At 42.3% G+C, this 19,181-nt stretch overlaps 1 protein-coding gene across 2 annotated transcripts in view; it reads right to left on the bottom strand.

The window, feature by feature from the left end:
• stard9 (StAR-related lipid transfer (START) domain containing 9) overlaps positions 1–19,181 on the bottom strand; it is an 85,189-nt gene that overhangs the window by 48,165 nt on the left and 17,843 nt on the right. For both annotated transcript variants that reach the window (XM_034194851.1, XM_034194852.1), the window contains exon 3: positions 14,335–14,451. In XM_034194851.1, coding sequence (XP_034050742.1) covers positions 14,335–14,451 — 117 coding nt within the window. The remainder of the gene's footprint in view (positions 1–14,334; positions 14,452–19,181) is intronic.

Here is a 19,181-nt window from a genome sequence, read left to right as displayed (position 1 = left end):
AACAACTGTAATGTTGTCTACAGCACACAGGGGACAGACTAAAAACTCCTATAAACAGGAAGACTTGCGACATCAGCGGGCTGCCGTACATGCACATGCATGAGTGTATCTGGTGTTTAAGAGCTGCTCTGTAACCAGTTAATCAACTCACAGGAAACAAGATAGAAAACAACTGAGGCTGAAAGTTTTAGCTCCCTGCCTTACACAAAAATATACACACAGTCTAAGAATGAAGCGAGAAAAATAAAACAGAGTTCATTGTCCGAGGTCCAAAATCACGCCACTACACAAGGATGATAAATACACAAGGTTTAGGGCTGGGAAGTGTAAAGTGAATCTAGTTGTAGCAGAGGTCAAAGACATTTATATGAAGTTCAAATCAAACTGATGACACACAACGCGGGTCGGTCGTGAGCCTACATTTGCTACTTCTCTTGTGTATAAACCTAAATCTCATAAAACAGAAATAGTAGATGTAAGCAGCCGGTGAACTCCTTAGTATTTTCTCTGTTTTCCTGTCGATTCACTGCTGATGAATTATAACTTAGGTATTGTTTTTCCGGCCGACTGATTCTGCTCTTTTTCTTTCTCTGGGGCAAGGATAGCGGGATGGCTCCTGAAAACAGGGTGCCGGACTGATCATGAGGTGCCACACCTGAAGAGTGTGTCGCGCACTGCGATCTACATTTAGAATGGACATTGCCGCAGGAACAGCCCCACTGACGGCATGAGGAATTCTGGATAACCGCCTGTGTAGACTTCTCATCAAATACATATTATTTTATTATTATGTCATGTTGTTTTGCTTTCCTGTTTTCTGTTTCTTCACCTTTGTACAAACCTTGTAACTGTTAGAATGGCCGAAGCAGTGGGTCACCCCTCTGAGTCTGGTCTGCTTAAGGTTTCTTCCTCGATATCATCAGAGGGAGTTTTTCCTCATCACCGTCACCTGTGTGCTTGCTCTAAAGGTTGGTAAGGGTAGACCTTATTTGTGTGAAGCGCCTTGAGGCAGCTTTGTTGTGATATGGCGCCATAAATTGAAATTGTAAACCTTCAGAAAAAAGAGGAAACTTGCAGTTCTAGAACTTTGAACAAAAGTCACGAATACTGCTACATCTACAGCATCGCCCAGTCCAGCAAGAATGTATTGACTGTAACATTTGGCTGCACTCAAAATCTCATCTGCATGTATCACTATCACACCACACGCCTATGTTCAAATAAAACACACTGCCAGGCTAACGTTAGCATTAGACTTCCAACTACTATAAAGTAAGGAGAGAGAGTGCACACAGGTTTTAATGAATACAGCCACACATCATGCCTGAAAGAACTTTAAAACCTACAGAGAGATATTATCTCATAAAATCCTACTTTAGCAAAAGTAATGCCAAGTGTGCATCCAGCTTTATTTGGATCAGACCTTCATTTCCCTTAAAAATAAGGATTGAGGCAAGTTTTGTGCAGGAGATCAGGAGTGTGGCAGATACTGTGTTCCGTGTTTGCTTTACAACACGGGAAACACATTTTTACGGTTAGTTTGTCACCTCTAATCACACAGACAAAACACTTATTTCACAGTGAACATAGTTTTGCCCATTTGCTTATTTGTCTATTTGACTCATTTACTTCTTACAGAAGTATTTTTCCTTTTCTTTTTATTGTTGTTTATGCACCAACGACATCAGATCAAATTCCTTGTCACTGTTAAACTGAACACTCAATTTTAATACGATAATTAAGCTAATGTAACTCAAACTTTGAAAAAAGTTATAGTCACTCATTTCCATGAATTAAACTAACTCAAAAATTAACTGTTGTCATAACAACTCAGTTCCTTTAAGTGCATTTCAAGTTTTGGGCCATTTAAGTGTTGGTGATGTATTTCCAGTGCATTCACTCATTTTAATTGAGTTTATGTAACGGAGGCCAGCAGGTGTCGCTGTGCATATGTAGTTAATAAACCTCACTCCGAACAGCTTAAAAGAATTCTCTGGTCACACGGCCAGAGCCCTGGGTTTTAGCATTCTGATTAGAGAGTCCAACTTCCATGCCAGCGATCGTGAGTTCGCGTCCTGAGGGGAGTGAATGGGCGGAGTCATAACAACACAACACAGAGTGCAGCTGCCACATTTATACCATTATGAAAAATTGCAAGTTCTTTTCATGGGCTACCATTTAGCATTTTATACATAAACTAGTTTTACATACATTTAACTACAAATTGTTAAGTTACTAAAACTTTAACACTTACATTTTTGAAAATTATTTTATTTAAGGTGGCAAACTCAAATGGTTTAAGGCAATTGGTTTCCTCAAATGGTTTGAGTTCAACTAACCCAGTTTTACAGTGTATGTGAGCCTTACCTGGCAATAAATTCGATTCTGAGTGTGAAGACATGGAACAAAATGGGTGAGAGATTTTTAGAAGACTGATCATCATGAAATGGTCAAAAAGACACAGGCAAGAGTGAAAAGTTAATGGTATAACGAGTTAACTCCTTTAAATATTTGCTGCCAGAAACATCAGTTCCCTTGTTTAATGTGGTCCAATCTACACAAAACCCCAAAAAAGCTTTTATGTGCAGCGCACCAGTGAATATGTGTGAGATGTCATCACGCACGATGGCTAAGTGTCAGCCAAGCAAAGGCAAGCGCTTTACCACATTTAAAAACTTTGATGCAATCAGCAGACCCAGATTGATTTTTCTTCCTAAACTGTTCTCACTGGGAGGGCGTCTCCAAGGATAATGTGAAGATATACAATATACAAGAATCTAAATCCTATCAACTGCTATAAAAGAGCTTTCTCTGCCCTTCGTGTCCAGGACCGGACAGCTGCAGACGAGCTGCTTGGTTCAAATCCCACGCTTTTCCAACTGGGTTCTGCAAACACAACAGCTGGGGCCTAAGCAAAGCCAAGCACCTTTGTCTCAACAGTGGGGGGGGGGGGGAATATCACTGGGGCTACTTGTCCCGACTTCCTGTGAGGAATTCTTCGTAAGAAAACTAAAGTAGAATGATCGAAAAATGTCATCTGGGAGGGAGTCCAGAGAGCCGGAATGACATGCAGCATGAACAGAGGAGAAGCTGTTGGCTGGAGTTCAACAGTGCTCTCATTTGTCACACTTGGCCAGAATTTGTAGGTCAAATTAGCATGGAAGGGCAGAGGGTCTGCAGGGGAGGGAGGAGTGATAAAGCTGTGCACACAGGCTAGTTTGGTCTTCATTACTCAATCTTACATACACATGGGAGAGAAGGAGAGTTGGAAAGACAGGAACAGAGGGTAGGAAAATGAAAAAAGAAGGGCGGGGGCATTCTGGCCGCGCATTCCGTTTTTAGTATTCACCAAAACAGGGACAAGGGGCTTTAAACAAATAAATAAAACCATATCTGGTCAGGGTTTGAGGATTTGTCACTGCCCCCAACACTTGCTGAAGGAGCTGTACATCACACTCTATGGAAGACTGGAATGGCTTGTCCAGGCTTCAGACGGGTAGGAGCCTTCTCCGATACCAATATGCTACCACGGCACAGCTCGCTTTCACTGGGGAAAAAACTGGTGTGACTCGTATTACTCCAGAAGATCCTGTATTATGTAAATTAGGTGCTTAAAAGATGGAATTTGCCATGAATCCTTCTTTGGCCAAAACGTATGTTTCCCCAGTTTTTTTTCTTCTTAGATGCCAATTTCAACACAGAAGTAAAAGAATCTAATACCAACGACCAACACCAGCCGAAAAACAGTGTGTAAAACTGCTCACAGCACCGTGTGGGAGAGATTTTAATCCTTCCTCTTTGTGTAAGACAACACATGGCAGTCATTACACTTCTCTTCTTTAACTTTGAAAATCCTCTTCTTAAGAACAGCAAGCTGTAACATTTAGAGCTGCATCGATTAACAATTACCAAATATTTTAATAATCGATTAATCATTTTAAGTCTCTTTTTAATGTCCAAAGTGTCTGATTTCAGCTTTTTTAATGTGAATATTTTCTGGTTTCTTTATTAGATTCTTTACTCTTGTGTGACAGTAAACTGAGTAGCTTTGGGTTATGGATAAAACAACACAGGCTACGTTTACATGCCGTTAATATTCGGGATAAGGTCAATATTCCGGTTTCTGAATCATTAGGAATAAAATGTTTACATGCTTAGGCAGACAGAGTTACTCCTGTATACATGGTCATTGGTATCATTTGGAATATCCCCATCTAAACAGCGACGCACGTCTTCCACCGGTGCTTGATTTGGTCTGGCGTTCGTGCAAATCCTGCTTCACGGAACTTTTCGGCCACCTTCTTGTAAATGTCGCTATCTCAGTACTTTCTACCGTCAATAAAAGACATTATATTCATGTCTTTCACGATACCAATAAAGTATTCGGTTTCCTCCTCGCTCCAAAAGTGTGGTGCTGTGCTGCCGCGTCTGGATTTCCTCATGCTTGTTTACCTCTGCTTTTGTGGTGTCCGGTGGGTTGCACATACCGCATACAAGTAGTTGTCGTACTCAAAAGACCAAGATTCCTTGCAGATAGGACATGTGCACAACACAAAATAATGTTCGTTTCTATGGAAATATTCCGATGTGCGTTTATATCACCCGATATTCGGGTTAGAAAAGGAGTAACCAGGGGTCATATTCAGGTTTTTAAAAACCGGAATATGAGCATATTCGGGTTTTTGCGGGTGTTTACATGGTCGTGCGCAACCGGGTTATTGATAATATTCCGGTTATGAAAGGGTTATTGGGCTGCATTTAAACGTAGTCACAGTTGAGGATGTCACCTTGGGTTTTGGGTTCTGATCAACATTTTGTCATCATTCTCACATTTTATGAACCAAATGGCAAGGTGATAAATTGTGACAATAATCACCACATTAATTGATAAAGAAAAAACTTAGTTGCAGCCATAATGATATCACAGACACCCTTATGCCATTAAAATGATGAAATTAAGACTTAGAGGAAAAATAAGAGGCCATACTGATCTATTGTATTTGCCCGACATCTGATAAGCAAGATAAGATCAGCTCAAAGATAAAGCATCAGTGCAGATATTAATAAAAATAAACTGTTTCCATTCTGAATATTCCAATAAATCTGGTTCAAATTATTTGAAATCTACGCTTGGGCTTTTGAGCCAGAGGTGGTGGCCAAGTGATCAAATGCGCTTGTTTCCAGTGCAGAAGCTTCCCCGTACAAGGGCACCCCTGGCCATTCCATGTAATGTGGAGCTGTGTCAGGAAAGGCACCGAAATAAAACCTGTGCCAAATCAACATGCAGATCCACTTCGGATCTGCTGTGGCGACCCAGAGTGAAACCGAAATGGACTTACTTACTCTGAGGCTTTTGCGATGCTCACTTACACCTAAGCAGGTAAAAATGGGGTGAAACATCAGCTCAGGTCACAGAAAGATTTTTTTCTAAACTCTATTCTTAGAAAAAAAACAAACAATATTCTTCTGTAACCTGATTAGACAACGTTTACAAAGGTCACCATACTATAGGTCACTATAGACCGCGTTCCATTCTGGGCATGGTTACCCATGATTCCTAAGGTGCCTCCATATTGCCGGGCAGAAAATGTAAACATAATGCGAGTGCCTGTACGCCAGTTATTGCTAAAGGGATACAATGGTTAATTCATGCATGGAAGAGGTCACTAAGATTTTTGGCATCCCGACAGCCATTACACATCAAGGATTAAGGACACAGAAGTTTTTTTGTGGTTAGTTCAGATCAGCCCTGACCCGAGCAAACAGGGTGACAAAGTGTGCTCTGAGCATTTTGTCTCAGGTAAGTGTTTTGGTGGATAATTCTTTGATGAATAAAGTAATATACGATGCAATAATATAGCGACTGCAAGCTCGAGAAATAGTGAAATTTAGTCATTTGTCTCTCCATTTACTGTTGCATTTTGCATACCCTTATTTTTTCTTCACCTTTTTGTGATATCAGAAGCATTTGCATGAATAATTTAGTGTGTTCTAATAGCTTTAAAGATATCGTGAAATTTAGTGCGATTTAATTTAAAGATGCCACAAATATAGTGTAGTAAAGTAAAATAAATGGTAAATGGACTGCATTTATATAGTGCTTTTCCATCTGCATCTCCAAGTGCTTTACACATCAATACCTCACATTCACCCTGATGTCAGACTGCTGCCATACAAGGCGCCCACTACGCACAGGGAGCAACTAGGAGATTTAGGACCTTGCCCAAGGGCCCTTAGTGATGTTCCGATCAGCCTGGGATTTGAACCGAGGCTTCTCTGGGCTCAAGCCCAACGCTTAACCACTAGACCATCACCTCCCCTGAAGGAGTCACTAACTCAGCTAAGAGGCTAACCAGCTAACCGGTGCGTGGTGGATTTTTGTCATAACAAAAAAATAACATCCAAACTTCAGTCACAAGCTTCTATCTCGTACCGATCAATGTCATCAAACGTCTTTAGCCTGGATGTTACTTCATCCAAAGAATCGCTGTAGCACGCATGCAGTCATTGAAACATAGGCGTTTACAGTGTTTTAAAACTATATTTTTGATGTTCCTGCTTTGGTTTCGGAGACAAAATTCTCAGAGCACACTTTGTAATGCCATTTGCTCAGCTCAGGGTTGATCCGAAGTAACCGCAGCTGGCGTTGCTCGCCAGAAAACTGCTCCGTCCATTAATTCTTGATATGTAATGACTGTTGGGATGCCAAAAAAAATCATAGTGACCTCTTCCCTACATTTCCGGGGTTTGTACACTTGAACACCACACAAGAATTAACCACTGTTTTGGTAGAATTTTTCTTTTTTTTTTTTTTTTTTTGTATAATGGGCTAAGCAGTGGGTCACCCCTTTGAGTCTGGTCTGCTTGAGCTTTCTTCCTCATAATCATTGGAGGGAGTTCTTCCTTACCACTATCACCTGTGTGCTTGCTCTAGGGGTTGGTAAGGTTAGACCTTACTTGTCCGAAGCACCTTGAGGCAGCTTTGTTGTGATTTGGTGCTATATAAAATGAAATAAATTGAATTGAAATTCATTGTCTCCCTTTAGCAATAACTGGCGCACAGGCGCTCGCTGTGTTTACGTTTTCTGCCCGACAATACGAAGGCGCGGCTAACCAAGCCCAGAATGGAAAGGGATCTATTCACACTGGCAGGTGTCTAATTTCTAGTGTGCACGGCCAAGTCCATTTCATTTTTTTAACAGTCAGCTTTCTTTTAAAACACTTCCTCTCCTTATCTGCCTTCACCGACAAAGTAATGTTTGTAAATGTAAGTTGGAGGAGCGATACCTTTGTCCACATGGTGGAGGCCCATTAATTATTCCTTGACAGCATGGATTTTGCTGTCCACATGCAGCTAATAAAATTCAGGCTGAACAGGAGCCACGTGTGAAGGGGTTTAATACTATTGTGCAGGAGCGAGTCCCTTCAAAAATACAGATAAACTGCTCTTCTCTCCAGTCTGCAGCACCGTTGACACACAGACCTAGAAACACGAAAAGCATAATCAAGTCATGCACTCCATCGTCAGAAGAGGAGGAGGAGGAGGAGAAAGCAGAGGAAAAGCCCCAGCAAGCTGACTCCATTTGGCAATAAACAACAGCATTGTGCTTCCAGCTGAATCCTCAGCAGTGATGTCTTTGCACTAAATTCTAGCTATGAAAAACTACTCAGTGAAGCAGCTGTGAATTTGGCAGGAAAGAGCAGTGAGCTGCAAAGGCACAGCAGACCCTCAGCCCATTTATATTTCCTCCCACATCCCCTGCTCCAGCATCTTTTCCCCTATACGTGGAATTTATGTTCCCTGTTTTTCTTTACTCAGTTGCTCTTTGCTTTCTCCATCTACTTGCCTACTAAAGTTTCCTCTGCCATGTCTCTTTCGCACTGTCCACCAACACTACTAACAGAATCCTCATGTTCATGCCAACTGTAAACATACCGACCCATCTGTGTTCATTAACTTGTAAAATATTCTACTTTATAGCTCAATGTGGAGACCCAAAATAATAGTAGTGTTTGGATAACTAGTTCCAGTTCTTCCCTGCATTAAGTCCACAGCTGGCATCCATTAAGCTTTAGGTTCTTTTCTACGTTGCTTAAAAGTCCAACCTCTCTTCACCTTGACGTTACTTATTCTGTATTGCTAAACCTTCGCCTACAAATGTACCAAAGAGACAAATTAAAAACCTTGTAACACAAATTAATTAGATGTGCCATTCCTTTTGTTCATGTGGTGAGACTTGAGCAACAAGAATACAAATGATTCTGAAAGCCAACATACAGTTTAAGAAACACATTGTGTCGCAATGTGTAAGGATTTAGGTTGTGGCCTCCACGAGTACAAGCACGTGATGTAAACCATCAGTGATGCATGGTTATGTATAACAGACAACACACAACAGGATGGGGACGGACGAGGAAACTTGTCTCTGAGGGGTGCTGGGTGTGGTGGAATTGTGCTGGTCGGGAAAAGTACCAGTTGCTAGGATCCAGCCCCGTCCCCCCCCCCATCTGATTCCACCACAGGCTCAGATCGTTTCAGTTGCATGGGGACTTCAGAGCAAGTCCCTCTCTGCATTTACAAAAACGGAAGCATGCTAACATATAGTTTGGAAGAGGAATCTGTGCGACAAAATCTGGTTCTGTTAAAAACACCATCAATTCACTGGTTTTAGATGACAAATGTCGATTATTCTTTCTGTCACACAGACACTTTCTCCACAAGAAGCAATTTGTCTGGAAGTATGTAGTAGCAATGAAATGACGGAGTCCACCTGTTTCTGTGCTTTATTGCTTTCTGCCATATAACAAAACATGTTCAGCATTTTCCACAATTTACATCCTGGAGAGATCCATAGAAATGAATGCACTGTGTTTTAAACTTGTCCTCCAAACTACACCTCATCCCAGTGCAATCATGGGAACTAACAGTGCAATCCTTGTCTTTGGTCTTGTGTTCTTTTAACTTGGTTAATATTAGCAACACTCAAATTGGTAAATCTTTATTTTTCTTCTTTGTGATGTTTACTACGTATGTAATATAACACCACAAGTAATGTTTCACTGTATGGTTGTGACAATTGGACCTTCGTTCTCTTGCAAATGTCTCAGCATTGCCCAACACCTTTGTCCAGTGACGTGGTGACTCCAAAGGTTCTTCCAGGCATCTCTTGATCTGTTGTGATTTGGCACTATATAAACTAAATAAATTAAATTAACTAAATTGAAAGACAGAAGGCCCAGAGACACTCAGCCTCAAACCTGCCCAGTGCACATTGGAAAGTACTCCTGATGAAGCCAACATAACCCCATCACCCGTAAAAAGCAGAGAAGTAATTCTGAAGTTACCAAACTAGACACAATCCAATCCTTGATTACATCTTGAAATCCTGTCCAGGAAAATCAGAAACAGGACTGGTGAGAAGGGGCAGCCCCAACGTGCAGAGACCAGACTGCATGTTGCAGCAGTTCTGGTATCCAATAGTCCCACAGTGCCACCACAGGACAGCTGGTCATACATCTTTCTCTAGCTGAAAAAACACATGTAGACTGGTTGGGGATATTCTCAATCTCTCTCTAATGTCCATGGGAGGGTAAGGAGCAGGTCCGCTGTTCCATGACCAGGATGGAACCCCTATTTGCCCCTCCTGAATCAAAGGTTTGACTACTGATCTAAGTTTCCTCTCTGAAACCAGGGTTCCAGATACGTTCCAAGAGAGTCTGAGAAGTGTGTTTTCTCTATATTTGGAACACACTCTCCAGTACACCAACCCAGTTTTTGAATCCAGAGGTACTGCCCAAGACTTCTTTGTAACACTGTACAGGTAGATGGCATCAGATTCGCCAAAGTCTTCCATCCCTGCCTCCACTGAAGAGGGCATATTGGTAGCAATGAGAGCCTCAAAATGTTTCTTTCACCACCTAACAATATCCACAGTCCAGGTAAGTAGCTCTCCAACCTTTCTGAACACAGCCTACAGCCTGGCCTAAAAACCTCCTCCCATTCTGGACTCGTGACAGTTTGCCAGAATCAATTTGATGCCAATCTAATGTCATTCTCCATGTCCTCTCCAAACCCCTCTCACACCCGAGTTTCTGCCTCAGCAACCACAGAGGCTGCAGTCCTTCTGGACTTCCAGTCTCCCTACTGATTTCGGAGACCTTTGCGTCAATCAGACATGGCCTCCTTCTTCAGCCTGATGGCTTCCCCCACCACAGGTGCCGATTTTTTAGTTGCCGCCACCACAAAATAAATAAATAAGACAAATGTCTGGCCACAACTTAAAGCAGCCATGTCAATCATAACAAGTGAGTTAAAAATCCTGGTGTGAATTTTCATCCAACACTGCCTTTTGACTGACTTACTTGGCTTTTCCTGTTATTGAGGTCGTCAGCATTGGGCCACCTGTGCACTGGATCATGCTCAGGGAAGTGTGCCATATGGCTATGGTATCATAGCTGGCATTCCCTCACAATACAAGTACAGCACCTAATTGGAGTCTTCCGAATGTACTGCTCATTTGACAGTTTTTCCACACCAAGATCTAAACCGAAAGTCAGAGAATCACAAAAGACTGTGGGTAGGATTTTTTTTTATTCAAGTATTACACTGCCCAGATATGTTATGTGCAACAGTCTTCTCACCAAAATCCTCCTCTTGTTAACAAGAGGATATACAGGGGTGTGAGTGGCAAATTGAAAAAGAAAGCTAGGGGTCTGGGGGCATGCTCCCCTGTAAAAAGTTTTCTAACTTAGGTCTTTTCCTTACATTTTCTGCATTTTAGCATACAAATTTGGGTAAAATGAAGACATGATTTCAACTGAATAAACTGTTTAATCAACCACATTTCACAACTTATGTAAACAAGACAAGTCCCCCCACAACACCCTCTTTCCATCTGGATTCACCTCTGGTTTCCAGTCTCTAAGCAAGAACAATCAAGAATTTGTGCATTTATGTAGAAAGCATGACTTGATTGAGAGGTAAGAAGGTTTTATGAGCGTATTTTATGTAATGCCATCCTCAGGAAGAGATTTTAGAGTTAGTGCGTGGTAGTTCTGCAGCTGTGCTTTTAGTTTAACCACAGTGAGGACACTCACACAGACACTCAAAGCAGACTTTGAAAGAAAATAAAATTGTACAAATATGTTTGTAAAACCCAGAGAAAGACAGAGGACCAGAGACAGAGACTCGCTGATGGCAGTAAGGAGAAAAACAAAAAAGACATTATTCTAAAAATTGATTTTTGAATGTTTTGAACATGGTGCGCATGTGCCCCAGGACTATGGTAAATTTTATATCTTGTGTTTAGCCTTGATTTTGCGTCAGCGCGAACGCTGTCTATTGGCAGCCCAATTAACGGAAATCTGTCGTAGTGACAGAGAACTTTAATCCCTAAAAGTGCGGACAACAGGGTAGGTGGAACAACTGAAAGCCTTTATATTGGTCTTAAAATCCGGAATGTTCCAGAGCAAACTGCAACTGCATTCGCTTCGCAATATTTCCACATTGGAAACTAAGCAACATATTTTTTTATATACATAAATGTTTTACGTGGAAATTAATTTTTTACACGAAATGTAATGATTAAAAATGCAATTTTCCGCTTTTCTGAGGACATTTCACACCCCTAGATATAACAGTAAGGGCATTAGCAAGTAGTCACACAGTAAGAAAAAAGAAATTATGCATAGAATAACTTTTTAATGGCATCACAGCTCTCTGAATCATAACTGAATCAAATCTTGAAAGGCCTTGAGATTCCCATCCATATAATATATGTCACAGAAGTTAAAAAAAAAAAAACAATGGCAATCTCTGGCTTTTCTTTTGCTTGTAGCAGGGGAGTTTCTACATGCATGTTCATACAATTATGGACGTTTAAGGGACCCCAACCATATTTAACTGTAAAAGGCAGACTGAGAAAAAAAAAGCTTTTAGGCAAAATGACTCCTTTAAATCCAGCAGTTCTGTTCTTCATTTGTGTCATCTCGCCCACCCCGGGTCAACAGAGGAATGCTAGAGGCTACCAGGCCACTGTGACTGGACACAAGTGTGCAGAAGACACAGGCAGCGAAGACCAGAGCAAAGGGAAAACGAACAGAGGAAGTGCTGCGTTGTCCGTGTAGGACGTCACCACATGCTTGTCTTTCTCAAAACATGCACAAAGACAACTCTGACAGGACGAGAGACAAGCAGTCACAGGAGGGAAGCCCATCCACAAAGGATGGAAAAGTGGACTGAAAATAAAGAGTGGTGCTTTAAACAAAGAAAATGTGATGATGAAATTACTAAAAAGATAAAACACTGTGTTCTACAATGGAAAATCTATGGAACTAAGTATTTATGAGATTTCCTGCAACAGAATTAGGCACCACTTCCTGTTCATCTGGAGGCCTTCTGATGTTTCAGCAACACCCTCCGATCAAAGCAACACAACGATATCTAATCACCCAATCACAGCAGGGACACAAAAAGTGAGGCGACTCGAACCATGCTGTGTTTGAGCCAAAGAGACTTCTGGGTAACAGATGGAGATGATATCCTATTCCCTCAGTGGTGATCGGTATAAAAACATACAACACCGGTCACACACCCCTTGTGTTGTGTTTTGTCTACAAGGACCATGTTTTTTGTGACTTGTGTATCGCACAGTGGTTGTTTTTGCATAGCACTGATTTATGCCTAGCGTCTGGATGACTGAACAGATAATCATAAAACGGTACTGGAAATTACATAAAAATATTGTATTCCAATAGGTACTGGTTATTTTGCCACTGGAGGTAGCCGATTCAGTCATGTTATTCAGGCGTTGTACATTTCATGATGGTGAGGAGATGTGACAACCCCATGACTGTCGAAAAGCCAATGCTCATTTTGTGTCAAGAGTCACTGACATCTCTCCTATTTGAAATGGGCTGGTTCGGTAATGTCATTCAGCTGTTGAGCTACCTCGTCTTCGTTGCGTCCTACAGCTGCCCTCACTTTATGCCGTCGAGTTTTGCTTTTATTTTACCAAGAAAAGGGAGCTTGACGGAGAAAAACATTAAAAGTGGCAACCACAGTTTGAAAAACATGAAAGACGGCAATGCTGGCATCACTGTGTTGGAAAGAGTAACCAGTAAAACTTAATACTGGCAGTTTTTCAAACCTTGAAGGATTTACACCTTCAGCTCATTTTCAAAGGGACAACCTGGGCCTGCATTCCCAAGGGCAGAAGGCACTAAAATCAAAGTGAAAAAACACAATACATCTCAGAACAGGAAGCTTAAAAAGTACATTTTCTCAGAATATTTGATAATCAGCAATGGTTTGTCTAATCCTACCCATGATGACTATGGGGGCCTTCAGTTCTTTAACTGCATACGTGAGTTTGTAAGGACATTTTTGCAAAATTTGCAATGCAGAAAATAGTCCAGAAATGTCTTTTGTGAGAATCCTGGGCCAGAAAGCATAGAGTTTACTGGATAAGTTGGGGAGTGACTGTAAAAGTATACTTTTTTGGCTGTGCTTACCTTTCTCATGCACACATTTAAAGAAATGAGGGAAACTTTGGTCACTGATTTATCACTCAAACTGTAATATAATTTCACATGCATTAATGTGTAGAAACTGGCTGAGAAGCCACATTCTCTATGGCCACCATTTATCAAGTGTGCATAAAATGACATAATGTGACTTGTGTATCGCACAGTGGTTGTTTTTGCATAGCATTGATTGGCCACATTTTCTATGGCCACCATTTATCAAGTGTGCATAAAAGACAGCTTACTTTTAAATAATAGGTAGACAGTTTGCAAACGATAGATAGGGTATGTGCCAATGAGAATCTGCACCAGGTGGACAATGCCAGTTTACTAGGTCTATCCGATGGATAAATAAAGACAGCACTAAAAAGACTATGCTATAAAAACAACGTTTCTGTCTGATTAGCTATGTATTTATGTAATATGTACAACACACCTGGGACTTGTGGCCAGGGAAGGGAGGTTTGGGGTCCCCTGCTGGAGCTTTTGCCCCCGTGGCCTGATATCGGATAAGCGGTTGAAGATGTATGTACTCGTATATATGTACTGTACATACAACACACCAAGATATCCAAAAGTGTAAATCACAAAACACAGAAAGATTCAAGATAAACAGGGCTTGAGACTCAATGACAACTTGTAACATATTGTTTAACGAACACTTTTAGCCATTGTTTGAACTGGAATATCATCTAGAATAATTAGAATAATAGCTGTAGCTGGATATTGAAATAGGCTCCAGGCCCTCGTGACCCTTAACTGGAGTAAGCAGGGATGGATGGATGGATATTGCAGTTCATCATACATTACCTCTTCTTGTGAGGCATAGTGAGGATCAGCAGGGTCCACCGACCAGTAGCAGTAGTCAAAGCAAAACTCTAGAAGCTTCTCCCTGGAATCTACTGCTCCATCTACACGTCCATCCAGCTTCAGGGAGAGAAACAGAAATTTAAGGGATATAAAGTCTATCATCCTGTTTTTTACACCCATCTGTGGTAATGTATTCTTTTCTGTCCTATGCATCCACATATACACACACACACACGGCTGATAACCGGTTTCACGGTATACCGCGGTATGAAAAAGCCACGGTATCAAAACCACTAAAATTTTCCCTTATACCGTACCTACGGCATGAGCGGGTTATGAGAATTCTTGACAGACAGACCGGAGGCGGCCGCTGCCGCCCTTCCCCCTGGCACGCACCTCTGTCTCTGTTTACAAACAGACAGCTAACGTTAGCTAGCGCTGCATCATGGCTGATGGAGGTGAAGCCTGCACTGAACTCCATCTAAAAGGACCAAGTTGGCTTTTTCTTTTTATTTTCCGTGGAATAGCCCTTCAAACCAAAAACGGTGGCAACAAAGCACCGTAGCTATGGCCTGTGCCAGACTCGGAGCAATTCAGTTTCAATTTATTTCCTTTATACGAGGTCTGTTAAAAAACTATCCGTCCTTATTATTTTTTGCAAAAACTATATGGATTTGAATCACGTGCACTTGCATCAGCCAAGCTTGAACCTTCGTGTGCATGTGTGAGTTTTTTCACGCCTGTCGGTTTGTGTCATTCGCCTGTGAGCAGGCTTTGAGTGAGCAGTGGTCCACCCCCCTCGGCAAATTTTCATTGTGAGGAAAATGTCTGAACGATTTGGAGCTTTGCTACATCAAATTTTTCCAGAAACTGTGAGAGATAGCCAGGTGGAAACCATTCGGAAGATTCAGATGGCTTTCAGGGACGATTCTATGGGGATCACACAGATTAAGGAGTGTTACAACCAGTTTAAAGATGACGCACAATGGCGAAGGGCGCGCCGCGCTCCGAGCGACAGGCTGAAACGACCAGATCATTTCCAAAGTGAATGCTGTGTTGATCCAGGACGTCGTCTGACTACTGCAGAAATGGCAGAAGATGTGGACATAGCACTTTTACGGCACATTCCACTGTTACAGGAGTTTTTGTCATGAAAAGACGTGCGGAGGAATTCGCGCGTCGGGACGGAGCCGCGGAAAACAAAAAGCAATGCCGTGATGAAGCCTCACAGGACATGTTGTAGCATGTCTAGCTCGTCCACAATTTCTCAGATAGTCACACGACTGAAAAGCCACCGAAAGCCGTCTGAATCTTCCGAATGGTGCAAGAGTTACATGTTACAACATGTCCTGTGAGACCAACACGGAGGTGCTTTTGTCCCACGCCATTAGCGGCTCCGTGGCGAATTCCTCCGCTCCTCTTTCCATGACAAAAACTCCTGTAACAGTGGAATGTGCCGAAAAAGTGCTATGTCCACATTTTCTGCCATTTCTGTAGTAGTCAGACAACGTCCCGGATCAACACAGCGTTCACTTTGGAAATGATCTGGTCGTTTCAGCCTGTCGATCACTGCTCGGAGTATGGCGCGCCCTCCGCCACTGTGCGCCGTCTTTAAACCGGTTGTAACACTCCTTAATCTGTGTGATCCCCATAGAATCGTCCCTGAAAGCCGTCTGAATCTTCCGAATGGTTTCCAGCTGGCTGTCTCTCACAGTTTCTGGAAAAATTTGATGCAGCAAAGCTCCAAATTGTTCAGACATTTTCCTCGCAATGAAAATCTGACAAGGGGGGAAGACCACTGCTCACTCAAAGCGTGCTCACAGGCGAATAACGCAACTGACAGGCGTGAAAAAACTCACGCATGCGCACGAAGGTTCAAGCTTGGCTGATGCAAGTGCACATGATTCAAATCCATATAGTTTTTGCAAAAAATAAAAAGGTCGGATAGTTTTCTAACAGACCTCGTATAGCGCCAAATCACAACAGAGTTGCCTCAAGGCGCTTCACACAGGTGAGGTCTAACCTTATCAACCCCCAGAGAAACAGTGGTAAGGAATAACGCCCTCTGAGGAAGAAACCTCAAGCAGACCATACTCAAAGGGGTGACCCTCTGCTTGGGCCATGCTACAAACAAATTACAGAAACAATTCACATAACAATTCACGGACGAATATACAAGAATTGCTGTTGGTGCAAAGGACAGGAGGGTCGCCAACACAAATACAACTCCCATTTCTGGACGGAGCTGCACCTTAAACAGAGAAAAAACAGAATCAGGCATCAGAAAGACAAAAAATACTGTATAATTTGCCAGCATTAATCAACAAGAAAAACAGAGAAATACTAACGTGATCGCTGGCCACTAGCCCTAAACTTCACTAAAAGACCCAGAATTTAGGTAAAGTTGAGGCCGCGGCCCGCTCAAATTACTAATAACATGAATTAAAAGAGTAAAAACCATAAAACAAAACTGTACCAGTATGCTAGCCATATGAAAGGGAAAAGAAGTGCGTCTTAAGTCTGGACTTGAAAGTCTCCACAGAATATGACTGTTTTATTGACGCAGGGAGATCATTCCACAGAACAGGGGCACGATAAGAGAAAGCTCTGTGACCCGCAGATTTCTTATTCATCCTAGGGACACAAAGTAGTCCTGCACCCTGAGAACGTAAAGCCTGGGCCGGTACGTAAGGTTTAATTAGGTCAGCTAGGTAGGGAGGTGCCAGTCCATGAATAATTTTATAGGTTAGTAGCAGAACCTTTGATCTCACTGGGACAGGATTCAAGATACACGCAAAAGATTACATGGAAGGAGTAAACTTTATCCCATCTTTGAAACCACTGAGAAGTACAAGCAGTGGACTCGAGTTGTGCTTGTGGTTGACCAAATTTCTCTCACAAACATGTCAAGAAGGACAAATACATCTATTCCAAGCACTTTGTTGGTGAAGCTGGGCCAAGTATTCAGCATCAGGAGTTCCGGACATTATTCCAGCCATGTTTCTCCCTAAGCAAGTAAGTCATGTGTTCCATGGGGCAGATGCTACATGTCTAAAAGAGAGATGATTATTTTGGTATTTTCTCTAAATTTATCGGTGGTATAGTGCTCGTAGCGGTAGACATCGCGTCAATTAGTGTGCCTGAATCACGCGCGCTTCATATGCATATAGCCATAATGTTGTTAAAGCACATTTTAAAGCTATACATACTACAGTGAAATTGTGAGGAGAAAAAAACATCAACATCACAAGCCAAGGTCGAACTTTTGGCCCAGCAATAAAATATCAAAGTAATGTCCAGAATGACTATATAAAATGAAACTGTATATGTCAATGGTTACTATTGAATGTGACTATGAAATCATTTATCTTATTTGTTCAGGGCACATGACCTTTAACCTTGGGTGACCTTGAAAGATTAAACTCAAGGTCATAATTGTATAACTCAAACATAGTGAAATTGTTGCAAATTACTGAAGGACATATTATGCCATCACTGAATTACAAAAAAGCGTACTTCTGTATCAAACTTAAAATGCAATTTAGTTTTAATATGAACATAAATAAATAAGTAGTTATCATCATCATCACACCACAGGAAGAACAGAGTTATTGTATAATTGCTTCGCCTGCCAAACACAATAATAAGAGCCCCTTTACGCATAACACGATTGAGGCAAAAAGGCGCACAAAGAAGGAGACAAATGGCACTCGTGGAAAATCAGAGCCGCACTCGAACATCTCATACAGCAGTCGCCACATTCATTCGGGCACGGCACATGCACTCTATATTTGCGTGCCACTTGTGCCGGAAACCCATTCGAACGGCGGGCAAGATGAGGTCGCACTGCCATCTGATTGTGTTCGGAGCATTTGAACGGCATGTCGTACGCGGGTTGGACATATCGTGCCACGACTGAGCAGCTGCACAATATCACCGGCCATGTCTGAATGACACCATCAAGGCAGCCTTCACACCAGAGGCCGAAAGTTGCCGTGCCCCTCCCAAGCAACAATTAAAATGAATGCAGTGTCTCCCCCCCGCCACACAAATGACATGGCGTGTGCGCCCCTCAGCAACACTACCAGTGTGTCATTTGTGCTCCCCCACCCCCAAACCACAATCTAACACTGTGGATATGCGGCCGAGGTGGAAAATGCTCCAACAGTCCAGCGTACTCTGCACATCTGGACGGCCTGTCATGTCCATGACTGGACGTCATGTATCACATTCCATCCCATTACACAAAATGGGACATTATGATCATTTCAGCGCTGTGTGTCCACGCAAGTTGATGGATGTGACAGGCTCGCTCGCACAGTTGACCGGCATGTCAGAACATGTCATATTAGTGCATGTCCCTCTATAGGTGGGATCACCACAGAGCAGTGCACGCATGCCGGCACTACAGAGTTACAAATAAAAAACGCTCGACCCGTGGTCACCGTGGCCATTGAGCGGACAGGTACGTGACACACGGTCATACAATCAATGAGGACAACAGCCTGAGCTCATTAATGCGTGATGGCTTTGCTTCGTAGATATGGGGCATGTCCAGCTCATACTCACTTTCACAGCTGACACTGACAGGGTGAACACAGCGTGTTAAATTACAAAGAACTATAAATAATTATAATAAAACAATGATCAGCATGTCATGAGAGCCCAGCCACACGTGCATTGCTGTGGTATGTTATATGTTGATGGCAGATATGTGTTCTGCCGCTTTGACTTGCATCGAACAGGGGAAGGGGGGGTGGAGTGTCTGCGCCAGCCACTGCTGTTGAGATCTTGTGGACCCACAAGTCACACCTGGACAACACATACTGTGCCATGAAGGATCTGAC

The sequence above is a fragment of the Thalassophryne amazonica genome, chromosome 19 (genome assembly GCF_902500255.1).
Source record: "Thalassophryne amazonica chromosome 19, fThaAma1.1, whole genome shotgun sequence".
In the NCBI taxonomy this organism is placed as follows: Eukaryota; Metazoa; Chordata; class Actinopteri; order Batrachoidiformes; family Batrachoididae; genus Thalassophryne; species Thalassophryne amazonica.
Note: the sequence above shows the minus strand (reverse complement) of the source record. Positions and strands in the feature narration are given on the sequence as shown.